Source organism: Indicator indicator, chromosome 22 (genome assembly GCF_027791375.1).
Source record: "Indicator indicator isolate 239-I01 chromosome 22, UM_Iind_1.1, whole genome shotgun sequence".
NCBI classification, from domain to species: domain Eukaryota; kingdom Metazoa; phylum Chordata; class Aves; order Piciformes; family Indicatoridae; genus Indicator; species Indicator indicator.
Window position 1 is genome coordinate 795,447 of NC_072031.1, and position 17,010 is coordinate 812,456.

At 41.0% G+C, this 17,010-nt stretch overlaps 1 protein-coding gene across 1 annotated transcript in view; it reads right to left on the reverse strand.

Moving 5' to 3' along the window:
* LOC128974601 (interleukin-20 receptor subunit beta-like) overlaps positions 1–17,010 on the reverse strand; it is a 44,457-nt gene that overhangs the window by 9,452 nt on the left and 17,995 nt on the right. Inside the window, 3 exon segments of the mRNA XM_054391268.1 lie at positions 103–229; positions 3,875–3,944; positions 3,947–3,969. Of these exon segments, the coding sequence (XP_054247243.1) occupies positions 103–229; positions 3,875–3,944; positions 3,947–3,969 (220 nt within the window).

Genomic DNA, 17,010 nt, shown 5'->3' on the forward strand with positions numbered 1-17,010 from the left:
GTCTGTGAACTGAATAGTACTCAAGATATCCAAACAGTGCAGGATTTTACATTTAATTAAAATGTCTAAAAAGGAAAGAAGAGGAAAAAACCCAGAAGTTACCCTTGAAACTCAACACTGTATCTGACAGTTTCTCCCTGGACGATCACAGGACTCCAAGTTAAGAAGTGTTTCATGTTGGTAGAAAGAATAGAGATATTCTGAGGTGCTGGCAGCAAAGCATCTTCACCTAAAATTCCCAGCAAAAGAAAAAGAAAAGAAAGAAAGAAAATAATTAGATGAACATACTAGAAAAAAGAAAATCTTAGCAGAACAGTGTGAAACTGTGTTTTGCATCAGAAAGACAAACTCTTCATTTTGCTGCTATCACTTCAGTGTTTGAAAGGGTTTTGTAGAGAAGGAGCAATGACAACCAAAGAGAAATGACAGAGCGGTTTGGCTGGCAACTGCTCACAGAAAGGTGAGGCAAAGCCTTTGCTTACCCTGGAGTTTTTCATTGTAACAGTAAAACAGCGAGGAAAAGGCCAAGCTTTCATAAAGCCATCCAGTTCAGTTCAATGAACTCAAGTCCCAGAGACTTGAGTGCAAATTTCGTATTGCACTCTGTAGACTGTTGCAATGCATGGCATGGTTTGAAATGTGCTCTTTCTTTCCAGGCTTGACTGGACAGGACACTGTGGAAGATCCTACCTCTGGTGTAGCTTTTTTCATGGTGCAGAATTCTAATCATGCAAGTAGTTGTTGGGAGAAATCAAAGCCTCCTAATAGAATAAACTTATTCAACGGACTATAAATGAAATTATTACATTACTCTTGGGATCATCAAAGCTTACATATAGGATGGTACCTGTAGTCAATTTTATCTCATCTCATCCTCATAAAAGATCTTTAGCAGTGTTTGGCCCAGAACACAGAAGGCAGGACTCCCCACAGACACGTCCTGCACTATACTAAAGGAACAAGCTTTAGGCTTATCTCTGTTCTCCTACTCTCTGGTCCCAAATTATGTTCTTTCTGCTCAGCAGGAATGGTTCCCAAGGAACCAGTGGAAAGGAGGAATGGACGGAGCAGTTTCAACCAACCCAGTGTAGCAGCAGTCTCCCAGGAAAAAAAAAGGTAACTGTTCTATCACAATAATATCTCTGTTATCTAAAGATTATTAAGTAGTTCAGGTTTATCTTCCACTGGTCTTTAACTGTTATTAAATGAATGTCTTTTTTTTAAGCTGCATTTAAGAAGTCAAGCAGCTAATGGCAGTTGTTGCACCCAGATCAAAACCAGGTTGACAAGTCTATGTTTGCATGATAATTTCAGACTTCTCTCGGTGCTTAGAATATTTCTTGCCTTCATTCATGCCTTCATAGAATCACTAATGGTGTGGAGAACTTTTTTATGATTTTTTTGCATGTTACATGGATCTTCTGACATTTCTTGCTTGCCATTTAGAAAGCAGAAGAGTCACTGCCACATCAGCACTTCTGTCACTTCTGGCTGTTGGGGATCCATACCAGTGACAAGACACTTTTTGTCTTAAAAAGAAACAAAGTCTTTGTTCACCTTCACTCTGCAGCTTAACCACTCATTGATCTCTTGCATTCTCCATGCTTCTCACCAGTTAGGTTGTTTGTACTCTTGGTTCCCCTGTTCGTTTTGGGAGCTGAGATACCTAAGTATGAGTTATGTAACAGACTTCAGTGGCATCACCAGACACTGGTTTTTCCACATGACTCATACACAAATGATGTTCCAGGTCTGAACAAAGGTGAATTGTACAGGAGAGTTCCCTAATGTCTGAATCCTTGACTTTAGGACTTTTTGGATACATCTTTCTTTTGTATTCACTCTACTGAACTCCATCTTGTTCACCTCTCTAGAAACAAGTTTTAAAGCAAGAAAGTTCTGAATTGGACTGTCTACATTTAAAGTAAGAATGTTCTGAATTGGACTGTCTACCTTCAAAGCAAGAAAGTTCTGAATTGGACTGTCTACCTTTAAAGCAAGAATGTTGGACTGTCTACTTTTAAAGCAAGAATGTTCTGAATTGGACTGTCTACCTTTAAAGGCTCAGAGATTCTTTTGTGTGTGGTTGAGTCCAATCTCATCTCCACATCCCAGTTATCCTTATCTTAGGGCACTGTTTTCCTGGTTTGCTGGCCAAACCAGTGACTCATCTGTTGGCACAATGAGACCTGTCACCTCACTTCAGCCAAGGCACAAAAGTCTGTTATACAGACACTAAGGTTTCTTTCTTCCTTTTCTTATGGAAGGGGGGATACAATGTAAGTTATCCCACCTTTCTCTCCTACTGTCCATCACTGCAGAAGACAACATTGATGAGTATGTGGCTGAGCAATGCTGGCAGTCACTATATGCACAGGTTTCTGTGTGGAAATATCACACAACTAGCCAGACCTTAAACAAAAATGCAGTAAAAATAACCTCACATTTCTTTAAAGAGTAGTTGCCCAGCTTTGCCATTCTTTAAAAAATATTTGTCATATACCTCCCTACTCCAGGGAATAAACTTTCAGAGCATGTGTACCTTCACTCCAAGTCAGTGGTTTCTGTACCTAGCAACTAAGAATTATAAATGTGCTCTGCTGTCCAGGGAAGCTGTAACATTATTTTTTTCTTAGTCAGAGAACAAATCAGGGCAAGACACAACCTGAATTCAGGAGCTAGGATAGCACTCTTAGAAAGACAGAACTGATCAAATCCAAGCACATGGGAAAATCATATTTGTTTTCTAGGGGACTGACCACCACAAAACCACAGTGGTGTAATCAAGAGGCCTGAGGCCAAGCTTCTAGAAATGTTTGGAGCTTAGCATTTACTTGGAAAAGCAGATTACAAATTACACAACCTTCTTCCAGGGTAAAAGACTCTCAGTGAAAAATTTTGAGCTCTTAATTAACTCTTCATACCCTTCCTCTCTGACCCTGCATACACTCTACAGGCAGGTTATCCCTTGTGCTCAAAGAGGTCAGAATTAAAAGAGGACTGGAAAGTTCAGCTTCTCACAGAACAGCAAAGGACCAGAGACAAAAATACTGTTAATAAGTTAACTTCCTTCAAACAAAAACTACCCTTTAGATTGCAGAAATGAATTGCAGAACACAGAATTTATAGATTGTATTTTTCATTTGCTGGCAATGGTCACTTGCAGCCCACAAGCCACTTGTGTCCTGGGCTGCACCAAAAGGAGGGGAACCAGCAGGACCCTCTGCTCTGGTGGTGAGAACCCACATGCAGCATTGTGTCCAATTCTGGTGTCTCCAGCACAAGAAGGACATGGAATTAGAGCAGGTCCAGTGGAGGCCACAAAGTTGTTCAGAGGGCTGGAGAACTTCTATTAAGTGACAACTGGGGCTGTTCAGCCTAGAAAAGTAGAAGACTCCAAGGAACAGCCTTCCACTATCTGAAGGGGGCCTGCAAGAGAGCTGGGGAGGGACAAGGGCTTGTAGTGACAGGAGAAGGGGCAATGGGTTTGAGGTGGGAGAGGGGACATTGAGACTGGAGATTGGGAAGAAATTCTTTGCAATGAGGGTGGGAAGACACTGGAAAAGGTTGCCCAGGGAGGTTGTGGATGCCTCCTCCCTGGAGGTGTTCAATACCAGGTGGAATGAGGCTTTGAACAACCTAGTTCAGTGGAAGGTGTCCCTGTAAATGGCAGGGGGGTAGGAACTAAATGATCTTTAAGATGCCTTCCAACCCAACCCATTCTAGGATTAATTTTAGACAAACAATTAAAATGACAGGTTACCTGACTTCATACTTCTTGGCTTAAATTTTGTAGAAACATTTTTAACACAAGGACAAAAGACAAACCTTCTGCTTGAGACTTAAATCAGCTGAAAATACTTTAGCCACTTACCTGTGTGACTTGGTGCAATCAAAGAGCAGAGGAAGAAGCAGATGAGCTTTAGTGACATTTTGCTCCTGCTGGTCACCTTTTCCCACACTCACATCCTGTTGTGCAATTCAGAATTTTCACTTCTTGAACAGGGAGCCCAGACTGACCCATCCATGATGTGAATGAAGCAGAGACAGCAGGGGAGTGCTATGAGCACTGCCTCCCTGCCTGCCCACACCAACGTGTGTGCATTGTTTGTAAGGGTGTAGTTGCAGGGAGTGCCCAGGGGATCTGATGCCAGCCTTTCTTTACAGGTCTGTGCAACTCTCACCTGGATGACACAACTCTGTTTCACTCAGTTAGCAACTGCATCTGTTAAAGAAAGCATCATTCCTTGTGCTTGGGATTGCCCTGACCCAGGACCTTGTACTTAGCCTTTTTGAACTTCATGAGACTGGCTTGGGTCCACCTCACTAGCCTGTCCAAGTCCCTCTGGGTAGATCCTTTCCACAGAGCTTGGGGACATCAGCAAACCTGCTGAGGGTGCCTCAATCCCACTGTCCATGTTGCTGACAAAGATGTTAAACAGCACTGATCCCGGTACCAACCCCTGCAGGATGCCACTTGTCACTGGTCTCCATTTGGACATTGAGATGTTGGTTGCAACTCTGAGTGCAGCCATCCAGCCAATTCCTTAGCCAGCTAGTGGTCCACCCCTCAAATCCATACTTTGCAGTTTGGTGACCAGGAAGTCATATTGCACTGTGTCAAACACTTTACACAAGTCCAGGCAGATGACATCAGTTACCCTTCCCTTATTCACTGATGTTGTAACTCTATCATAGAAAGCCATCAGGGCATCTAGTTGGCATCTAGCATCTCAGGTATGATTTGCCCCTGGTGAAGCCATGTTGGTTAACATCAATCATCTCTTCTTCATTTTCTGTATGCCTTAGCAAGGCCTAGGCTAACAAGGAGTTAGCTGAACTGGTTGTGAATACAGAAGTTCAGATGGTCCAACTGTTTTGTGGGGCAAAGCAAAGCTCATTGTGGACCAACATCACCACATCAGCATAAATAATCTGCTGAACTTCCTGCTGATGGTAGGTAAAGAAGTTATGTTGATCTGGCTGGATCAGGTGCCCCCACACTGTACTTCTGTGAAATAGCAACTGCTGCTGTTTGAGTTGGGACAGAACAAAATAAATAGCTAGAGGGAGAAGTGTTATATTGAAGCACAATTTTAAGATCTTCAAAGAGAAATTATAGCACTACCTAAAAGAAAGTCCTGGCTGTGGCTGAATCTATAAAACATTTTCAAAGCTCTTTATGGGGAGGAAGCTTGGACAAGACACACAATACATCCCTGAAATAGCCCTCTAAATTCAGGATAACTTCAGTACCTGGCTGGGAACACTGCAATGCCATGCTTTCACAGCTGCTTCAGGGCTTGGGCATGCAGATACTATGAAGCTTTCTCCAAACTGGAACACTAATTGCAAATAGAACCTGAAGTGGGAAAGCAATGAATTAAGTGCTCAGTGCAATGACTTAAGTGCTCAGTGCAATGACTAGACTTGGGAAGAGATAGTCATGTCTTGTTTTCCAATAACTGGTCAAATAAGAGAAGTACCTGTTTTATCCATTCAACTCTCTCCCAACACTCTCATCTCTACCCTTTCAATGCTTCCAGTTATGTAGGTACTATTTTACTCCTTCCATTGTGTGGCAGAGTGCAATGCAGACAAGGTAAGTACAGGAACTGCTGTCCTACTCAAAGTGACATTATCTGAGTGCCTGATTTTGTGGTCTTCCCATGAGCATCTTCTCTGTGAGTATTAGAGAACCAGTATGGGACACATGATAGAGTCTCAGGAGTTTACACATCAGTAGCTCTGTGGCTATGAGACAGGCTAAACAATTCTGTCTAAAAGCAACCAAAAGCACTAAAGATAATTTTTATGTTCATATGCTCATTATCAAACACCTGATCTGCTTTGTCAAAATATGGAAGTCCTGAAATCATCACAAGGAAGGAAAGCAGAACAATCACTCGTTTATTTAATGCTTTTAATGCCAAAGAATCTTACTTTCACATGCAATGGTCTATTATTCTTTCACTGTAGTGAAGTCTAGTTGGCATCTACCAACACATAGCAGCTTACACACAAGTTCATATGAGGAGGTGAAACTTTTGATGGACACTGAATTTGAACATGCTGTAACTTCCATAAGAAATGTGAGGAACAGTACTAAGGTTCAAGAGTGTCCTTCAGAGTCCTGGAACTGAAGCATTAGGCTGCATGTGCTCAGTGCTGACCATTTGTTCTCTTGGTGCTCTGCAGAAGTTTTCCTAAAACCTACCTCAGAAGGAATCTGTGTCCTGTTGCAAACAGAGTAGCTTCAAACTACTATTCAACCAGGCTGTTTTATTCAAGCTGGTTGTTCTTTCTGTGCTGAGAGACATGGATTGACCTGGATTGTGCTACTGAACAAGCAATGCCCTGTGTTCCTGAGCCATGGCTCTTGAGGTCAGGAAGGGAGCCACTTGTGGTGTTCCATCATGCTAGCTAGGAGATCTTTAGCAATACTCCTGTTCAGTTTAGTTTGCAGAGTTCTGCAGATATAATTTTAAATTGTGTCAACAGGGCTACAGAGGTCTGGAAAAAGGCACTTCCTATGAAGTAGGGAACAGGAACTTTGAAGATGCAAGTACTCTTGCTCAGGGTTCAGAGCAAAACCACAAGCAAGTGATCTCAGCTTAAAAGCAGGGTGTTGAGATAGAGTGAAAAATTAAGAGAAATAATGGTGCCTTCTAATCCTTGTAACTGGATCTCTATGATGTACTGCTGTGGTCTGATTCTCAAGCCAGTTGGAATTTATTTAAATGTCTTATGTTGGGCAAAAGGTCTGACTTTCAAGAAAGACCCTCAGACAACGAAATGCTTAAAATGCCTGTGATAATCCATTGTAGAGAATACTCCTTTACAAATATTATGTTACGGTATGTAAAAGGATGGGGCAAGAAGGAAGGAGAAACCGACAGCAAATCACAGAGGGTGACACCTTGTGCTAGACAACAAAGGGTCAACAGGAGACAGGAATTGCTTCAGCGGCCACTAAATGTCACTGTTGCTCCACAAAATGGCTCGTAGGCACCTTACTTTGTCTAATGACTTCTGAAGGCAAGAGCTTTGGAAGCTATAATGCACACTTGTGAACGTTTTTCATTTACTTCTGAATGAGCCCAATCTTTGACTGATTAGCTAAGAAAGAATATTAATGTTAGAAAAAACAGGCACTTTGTTAACCCTGTCCACAAGATTTAAAAGTGAGCTTGCCTTTTTTTTTTTTTTTTTTTTTTTCTTAAACCCCTTTTATTCCTGGTATGTTTTCTAGAATCATGAACAGGTCAAACCCAGGATAATAGTGTCTTATTTTTTTAAAATTTTTTTCCCAAAATTAAGTAGAAGGAAGAGAAACAAATTCAAGACCTTTGCCTAAGATAAAATTGGCAGAATGTTTGAAGGAAATCTCTAAGATAGATCCAGCAATTCAGTGCCAAAAGATAGTCTGGCAGTCTTGATTTTTGGGAACAAGCCTAATGTATGTTCTAGTGAAGATTAATATCTTCCTGTTTGAGCAAAGTACCTCTGGGTTGGATGAGTGTTTAAATCATTCAAACTGGGCCAAGAATCCCAAGAGAGTCTTGCAGATGGCACAACAGGGCTACAATTAACAAGGAAGGTACCTTCTGTCTAGAGGGTGGGATGACTTTGAGAGTTTTGCTGTGTATATAGCAGTTGCTTTTATGAATTCCATCTTAGATTTTACAGAAGTAAGGAAATAAGGAAAGAGTCTTAGGCAGAAGAAAGGGAATCTAGAAGGACTTAAAAACACAGTTAACAGGAAAGAAGTAAGAATGCTTTGAAATATTTATGCTGTGAGAGACAGTGTCAAAGGCTTTACTAAAGTCCAGGTAAACGACATCCCCAGGCTTGCCCTCATCCACTAAGTGAGGTGGATGTGTCAAGTTATGAAGGGACTCCTGGAGATGTGTTTGGGGGTAAAAATGGAGAAAGAGAAATGTCAGATAGTATAGCTGCAGTCAGGGAGAGTGATCCACCTGGAACTGAAAAATTGTGTTCTAGACAGTTCTAAAATGTGCTTGAAACCTATTAATTCTACCACATCAGCTCAGATTTACCTTTCCTATCTTAGTCTGTTACATAGGTTCATAAATTTCTCTTCTGACCACCTCCTATCTCTCTTAGGAAGCCTTTCCCTTAGAGTTTCTATTCCATATTCCATATTCTATTCCATAACATGGTGCTACTGAGGCAGTAATCTTTGAGTTCCTCCAGTCTCTAACATTTGTTGCTTGGACTCCCTGCTGTTGCTATCCTTTATTGACTACAGCTCCACAGCTCCTGGACTGGCAGTTGCTGTACACCATGTCAAGTCTAAGATAAGGAAATTTCTTTGACCCCTGCCTGACATTAGCTTGGACAAAGCTGTCTGCTGTGTGGTAATAGCTGAGGTTCAGCCTGCCACTTGTTTGATACCTTTGTCTATAGACAGTAGATGACCCTCTGATCTAGTTACACAGGTCACAACAGGTGACCTTCTGATCTAGCTGCACAAGTTTGCCACCACCTGATGACATATGTCTGCAGGCTTTACTTAAGGCAAGAGAACATGCATGAAATGCATGGAGAAGCTTTGAAGGGTAAGGGTAAGGATAAGGTACAGGCACAAAGTGCCTTATCCTGTTAGAACCCTAAGCTTACAAGCACATACTCTGGAAACAGCTAAATCCTATTAGCATAAACTTCCTGGTTTCTTGCTATTACATGTGAGCATGAGGAAGAGAATGAACACAGGTGTTATATAGTGAATGATTATCTTCAAGCCAACAGAACTGGCCTGAACAACATAAAATATAGCTCTGTACCACGCTTCTGTTCAAGGAGACTGCTGATTTCCTTTATGTTTGCATGGAAGAAAAGTTAAGGCAACCTTAGCTTAACTTTGAGCAACCCCAAGTTTCTTTTTGGCCTTTCAAAGAAAGGGCCAAAGTGTCAGTTTTCACAGATCATTGATCTATTTCAAAATAGCCTTAGCCACTTTGAATCATTAATGAAAGGATCACATTTTCTTCTCTGAAGGCACAGGGAACAGTGCTGGCACAAAGAAATGTTTTGATATGCTCTCAAATTTAGGCTAGATACAGACTCAAGTGTTATGATTTCTCTGGTCAGCTTAAGGTTAACATCTCAGAAATTCTAAACCTCTGGCATTGATTCCTATGGTTCAAAATGGAAAGAACCAGAGAGGGGACTCATGAACCTTCCTTTAGGTTGCTCCATTTTTTGTCCCCACAGAAGATATTTTATATGCAGCCAGATCCTCTATCTCAAATAATTCTGTTGTATTCAGTGGTTCAAAAGTGAAATCTCATTGTCACTGCTCTCAGTGGCAGTGGGTGTTGGTTCTGTGCGACTCCAATATGGAGGTGCAAAACTGAAACCATCACAATGCTTTATTCCCTTTTTAAAATTAGGTTGATCACATGGATGCTAAAAAATGTAATCCTGCTCATGGTGAATAATCCTTTCGTTGCAGATTATCCTGACTCACACACAGAATTGGCATCTCTCTTAAGAAAGCCTCAGGTGATATCTAAGTAAATCTACTCAGACACTAAATGCATTCAGTGATCTTTATCATAAAGTCAATTGGTTTTAAGGACTTGGACAAACTATAGACCTTCAAAATGATTTTACTTGTAAAATTTCTTTTTGCAGCTTTGCAGCACTATCCATAGTGGCTAGCCTTCTAGAAATGGAGTGAAAAACACAAACCAAAACGTTTCCTTCCAATGTCTTTCTCTGTAATCTATTATCCAAGGCCTTCATGCATACTACATCATCAGAGCAATGCTCTTTGACTACTGAATTCTTTTATAAATTATTCATACATCTTTTTATATCACCTACTATGGCATCAGCCAGGGACAAACAAATATTGCAAACATGGCACCACTAAAAAAGAATGCATAATCAGTCTCTACAATTTATTTATTTTCTGCCAAGTCCTGCAGATCACTGTAGAATACTAACAACCACTGGATCCCTCTATTTCGAAGGTCCCTTGCTACAAAAAGCATGATAGTAAATATTTTTTGACAAACTGCAGCCCACTTTCTGTTTTCATAAACGTGGTTGATTCCTTTTGAACATGGGGTTTCCTTTTCATTGGTTTCTTTTTGTTTTTATTTAAATTTCTGTTTTTATATCTTAGTTTAATTCCTTTGTCCTGCTCTGGCAAGGGGGTTGGGCTTGAAGATCTCCAGAGGTCCCTTCCAACCCCTAACATTCTGTGATCCTATGATGAATAATTGAGGCTTTGAAACACAGGTGGAATGGCAAAGCACAGGAGCTTGAATGAGAGACACACAAGCATGCTGATGCCATTACTACTGCATTTTCAGCAGGGTGAATGAATTAAGAGCAAGGTAGAGACACGTGGATGCTGTGAAAAAGTGCTCTAGCAGGTTGCTATTTCTCAATTACTATGTTCTGTTTTTGTCTCATCAGAAGGACTGGACGCTCAAACTGCTTTAGTCCTGTACTGCCTTTTCATTCCTAGTCTAGATGCTGGAACCTAGATATCAGAAGAAATGTTCAGTAAAGCTACAAAGATTTTTAGAGCATTTTAGAGCTCTCTTGAATACTGGAGAAATGATCCAAAAATGATCTGATGAACCAGGGTGAGAACAAGATCAAGGGCACTATTAAGTTAGCCTCTTATACAGCCAGATGATGAAGCAAAAATTTCCCTTTCCAACTCCCTGCTAGATCTACACCATCAGTCACCACAGTGTAAGCAACAGCCCTTGGCTTCAGGATACCAGGAATGACAGAATAAGCTCGGGAATGACACAACAAGGATCATACCCAAACAATTGGAGATTGCATGGATGTCCTGACCTGCAACTCTCAACAGTGAGAAAGGAAGTGCCAGAGAACAAGACATGATGCAGAGCAGGAAACAGAGCAGTGTTTCCAGTGTGTTTAGAAGGAGTTAATGCCCAGACCTTGTACCTTTATTTCATCATTGTTGAAGTTTCTTTTCTGCTGCCATCTGCAGTAATTATTCTTTTTAAAGCTTTAAACAATTTTCTGCATAGTCACAAGAGCACAGCGGACATAGGCAGTAGTTTAGAGTTAATCTTCCCATGGTAAACACATTTGTTTGAAAAATGATCCCTCCTTCTTTACCTTTTGAAAAGGTAGTGTTTCTCTGACTTGAGATGGAATGTTTGCCTTCCATCCAACTCTGCAATCTGGCATGATCTTCTCCTTATTAAGGATTGAGCAGTAAGGTATATAGAGAGGAAAATGCAGACTCATTCACTTATTCTTCTACTAAAGTTGCATACATGCTATCATCTGGGGTTCCTACAACCTTTGCTTAAGAATGCAAATTATTTCTTGTGCTTTATCTTCATTCTTTTAATTAGCACAACCTAATAATCATCCTGGAATTCATAATCTCTTTCCCATTGCCCTAACCTAAGTTGGGGCAGTAAACCAGAATTTAAGTGATTCCTTTTCTTCAAATGCAATTAAACTCTTCAAACGCAAAGAGCAAAGAAAAGAGGCTTGTGAGCAGAACAGAACTGCAGATAACAGCAGGCAGGACTGCCATGACAGCTTTGATCAGCTCTGAAAGTCTTCTGTACCTTCTGCTCCCTTAGAGACCCTTCACACCTTTCACAAGAGTGTGAGAACAGGTTTGGGTGGGTTTGGCAATGACAAAAGTACTGCCTGTCACCAGCACAGCTAAATTCATTAGCTTGTCCCCAAAGGGAATGGTGCTCAGCTCTGCCATGGACAGGTATGACACAGACCCCTGGAATAACCCCGATTTGCTCACTAAACTGTCAACATCCTGCTGATCCTGTGGCTTTTTTTAATCTGCCAGAGGCACAGTATTTGTGAACATCTGAATTTAAAGTAAAAAAGTTACCTGCTTTTTGGGGTTTGTTTTGTTTTGTTTTTTTTTCTCCCTGTGAATAATGTTTTCCTTCCTGTTGCTGCTTTGTCTTTGTGAACCGTTTCATTCTTATTTTTCCTTTGATTCATGTATGTAATGATGCATAGTCTTGGCTGTTCTTCTTAGCTATTCTTCATTCAATGAAAAACTAAATAAAATGGTGCCAAACCATTAAAACAATTTGAATTCACAAGGCGAGGCACTCATCGAAATGATGAATGGCTGAGATGTTGATTTATTACCTTTCTTCTCCATATAAAATGATGACTCCATGAATAAATGAAAGGAGTTTTCTTAAAGCTGAAATGCTACTAGTATGCTAGAGTCATAGAATCCAGGCAGTTTTCTCCAGCAAAGGGTTTTGTGTCACCAGACCAGACGGTTCTTTCTAAAATCCTAAAGTCTATAAAAGCACAGGATGGCAATAACTGAAAACCAGTGATGATATGAGTGTTAGGAGTCACCTCTCCACTCACAAACATCAGATTATAGATTAGTACAAGTCTGGTGGAAGCTCAAATAAATAACCCTGCTAGGTTTTGTTTTCTTAATGTTAAATTTTTATCTTCCTTTTGTTTCTAGCAAAGATGAAGGTGCTTGCAGTCACAAAACACCTACTTGTGTGTTATTCCCATTTGAGCACCTCCAAGAGGAGGGAAGAAACTGTGAACTCCAAACTTCCAGCCTCAGTAGTGTCAGGTGTAATCCTTACTCTGGTTTTAATGGGCTCATGGCCTTGTTGCATTCAGTGTGGGTATCAAATGAAGTGACTGAGAGGGGTCTATACCTTATGTAAAGCATCAGGCAGAAGTGGGTTAAGAAGAGATGTCATGTGTAATCCCCTTACTGCTGTGAAGCTGACATAAATTAATTCCTTTAACACTTCATTCAGCTGTGAAACACAGCTGTAGGGAGCATGCTTAAACTGAGGTAAAGCACATCCTAGAAAAGGTTTGTTTGCAACATTGTCTCTGAGTAATGAGTCTAAGAAAAGAAGAGTCTGGAAAAGAGCAAAGGAAAGCCAAGCCACCTCTCCAGATATTCTCTTCTCTGCAGAGTTGACATACACAGACTCATTATTGCATTATGTTTTATTCAACAAAATCACTTTAATGTTGCAGCTTAAATTGAATTCACTAAAGCATCTTCATCTCTTGCCTAATGTGTCTCAAGTGTCTGCTTGCTGTTTGCATTTTCCTCAGAATTATGGCAGGGAATCTTTGGAAACAGCAAAATTATATGCAATGCACAAAACAATGTGGCTGTAATGGGGTAATCGGCCTTCAGCGTAATTAAAGAAACATTCTCTCATCAAAGTCATTCAGAAAGAGACCTAGGGGCTGTATTGTACAAATCATCCACTTAGTAAAATTCTTTATCTGATTTGCATGTGAAACCTAGTTATGCAAATAGGTTTGCTCAGTGGATCACAAGAAACGTGATGACTTCAAAAACTCCAGTCATTAAGCAGATCTGCTTCTCCATAAATCATGGGGTGCAGTTCCCTCTTATTCACCCAGAAATGTTGCAATTGATCTGTTATAATCCAGGGCTTCTGGAAGAGAGGATAGCTTTGATGCATACACGTAGTCCTGTGTGATATCCACTCTGGGTATGACAGTTCTACTTCTCTGAAATAAAGGCATCCCAAAATGTGGGAAAAGGGAAATGCCTTTTCCTTGTCCGATAAGTGGTATAAAAGCAGAGGAATCACATTTGCCATTTTGATCCAAAAGCTTGCTTCCCACTTTAAACTAAAGCAAATGGCAGTGAAAGGTGATGTGTCAGTGAGAATTAGTAATGCACTGTGGAAAAGGCTCCTTTGGACAGGGGTCATGCTCACTTATAGCAGATGGGAAAGTCTCGTTTCTAAGACCAGCTTTAGCCTTGAGTACCAATGCTGCTGTAGGTCTCTAAAATCAGGACACAAGGTCTGCAAGTTGTATTTGTGTTTTGCTGCCGTTCCATAGTTACTAATGCTTCAGTTCACTTAACCTTTTGTGCAGGTTTTGTTCTTTCATTGTTCGTGGTACCTATACAAGCACAGTACTTCTGTGGTACTCTTTTAATAGCAGGGATAGTGCCCTAAGCCCTGTTCGTCTTTCTCTTAAACACCAGTTCAGCAGGTGAACTGATGCATTTCAGACAAAACAGTGCATGAGGATGAGCAAAGGAGCTATGTGAATGTCTCCTTCAGTCAAACTTTTTAATTTATGCTAATGAAGAGTCTGTACCTTACTGTTCCAGGGCAGACTGTGTTTCAGTCAGAATGTCTCATGGGTAGCAAACTCTGGGATTGGCATTGAGGGATTTTCAGCCGTTTAAAGCCAGATCTTAAACTACTTGTTTCAGCTGTCCTGAGACACTTTCAACAAATAATTGTCGTGGTTTGAGGCTGGTGCCTTAAAAAAAAAACAGTTGAGTTGTCCAGGGGAACCAGAAGTGCAGGGATGGACTGGAGAAGTGTAACTTGTTTATTCTCTCCCATAATTCTGCTGTGTCTTTATAAGCTGGCAGCAAGGCCAGCTCAGTCTCTTTTCTCTCTCCTTTCAGCTCTCTGAAGGGAGTCCTTATTGGTAACATGGGGGAGTAGACCTGGTTGTGGCTTTCAGAGTCCTGACTAATTTGTACTGCACAATTTTGGCCTGTTTAGGCCCAGTGGAAAGGACATAATGGGGGAAGAAGGGGGAGAGAAGGAGCACTGAGGCTTGTGCTTTAGTCTAGTTGGGGGAAGGTTTTGGGGGGGGTTTCATGTGTCCTGTCTATATATTAGGTGTAAAGGATTCATGTGTTCTGCATTTTCTTGTATGTTTGAATATAATTGTGTATTTCTCTCCAATTCAACAAGAGTGACTTCATTTTACTTCCTTTGGTAGTAAAATGATTTCTGTCTGCTCTTTAAACAAAGACAATAATTGGTCTCTTCCTTGAGGTTATTTAGACACTAGCTGTTAGGGGAACTTGGGTCTAGGCTCAAGCTGAGACCTTGTTCCTTTAGCATTTGGAAATCTAATCTCCTTTTAAATGTGTCACTGCAGACACTGCCTCTGCTGTGACTGTGTTCAACCTTGTGTCCCTTCCCTAGGCCAGCCTTCCCTGGGGTTCCCTGACACCAGCCACGAGGTGTTTCAGTCTTCCATAGTCCCAACCGAAAGGGCATTTACCCAGGGAATGATGCAGGGAATAGGAGGATTTCTGCATTGCATGTGAGAAGTTTACAGACAGTCAGACAAGGAATGTTTTGAGAAGAGAGGGTTTTTGTTTCAGTGGAGCTAGATGAGGTTACAAATTCCTTGTTAAAAAGATTGTTTTGTGATTATCAAGCACTTCATTGGCTTGCTTTATTTTGATCCTACTGGGTGGAAAAGTGTTTGTTTTCTCTTTTGGTTTACCTTGAGAGAATTTCTAAGTTTCTCTGATATTTGCACATCCCCTTTCCCACTCCAGGGTATTATACCCTTTATGGCAGTTAGTCTGTAAAACTGAGGTGAAACACTGTCTACAAATTTTAGTAGATTTGCATTAGCTGAGCTTTGATGTCAAGGGAAAATGTGTAATAATAAAAAATAAGCACCAGAATTTAGGATGAAATCCATATTAAGCATTAAACTCCCAAACTTGTGAAAGACTACAGCCCCATAATTCCTCTCAGTGTTCATTTGCATCACACATCTGTCTCCCAGACACTGCAATTTAACAGCACATAAGGAACAGAAGTAGAATTCTCTTTTCTCTTCTCCCCTCACCTTGCCATTCTCTACCAAGTCTCCAGAGAGTGAGTGCCTTCAAAGAAGGCCCCAAGAGAGTCTGAGGGTTCTCTGGCAGTGCTGGAGGGTGGAGGAAAAAGCAATAAAAGATGGAACCAGATATTAAGTCTTGACTTTGGAAAGAGGCTAAGGAATTTTTTTATATTTAATAAGTATAGAATATTAAAGTTAGCTTCTGGAGACAGTTGCCTTCCTGTCCTTACTGTGAACTATTTCTGTCACTCTGTGCCTCTATTCCCATCTGTGTGAGGGTGGTAAATACTTTTAAAGGCTCTGACAGATGTCATGTTCTGGAACTCTCCTATGGATTGCTGCTGAGAGATGTAATAGACTGTACCTGGTTTGCTGTATGAGGTCTTCTGTTCAGTGGCAGTTTTTTACAAATCTCCCCCCACAAGTGAAACTTCACCATAGCAACTGCTCCTGCAGCCTCACAGTCCCATCAGCACGAGGGAGCTGCTGCCGTGGGCACCTTTGGCTTCCACAGCTTGAGCTGATCATGGGGACTGCAGGCACTGCTCTGCTCTTGTCCTCTTGCCAGCCAGTTCCTCACCCCATGGTATATCATGGGCCTCCTACTCTTCTCTGTATTTTTTCCAGGGGAATTTATTCAGCAGGGGTTTATTTCAGAGCATGCTATTGATGTTCTGAAGTGAGGAGGTGAAGAAGTGGCATTAGAAACTTTCTGAGTGACGAAAAGTTACTCAGCAAGTAGATTATTTTGAAGGCAAGCCTGCAAAAGAAGACACTGGAGAAATCTTAGTACTATGCAGACCAGAAGCTGTGTGTTGAACATATGGGAATGTGTGTGGGGTTTTTATAATTCACCTTAAAAGCAGCAATCCAATACTGGATGCTTTAAAAACCCATATGTCTGAATTTTTCATTCCAACTTTGATCTCTAAATTGTATCTGACTATCAAAACTATGTGAAAAAGAAAAACCTTTCTGTGAGAAGTTGAAAGCATTCCAGCAGTGTGGAGAGTGGCCTGCCTTGTGCTTGCTCCTGTGCTTGGGTGCTGCTGTGTTGCCTGAGGTAGGTAAACCAGTCCCAAATAACTCTGCTTCAGAGCAGGATTTTGAAGTGCAAGAACAAGCACAGTGAGACACTGAAGAACAAGAGAGAAAGAATTCAAGAGATTTCAAATTAGCTGGGCAGTGTTTATTGTAGGCATTGAATGAGTGAGGAATCTTCAAAGAAAACAGATGAGAAGTCACTGTCATGAATGGTTGTGTCATCAGCCATGGTCACAGGGACTGGTGTATAATGTAGTTATTTTTCTAGGTCAAGTGTTAAACAAAATATGAGTGTGACAGCTTCCTTTTTAT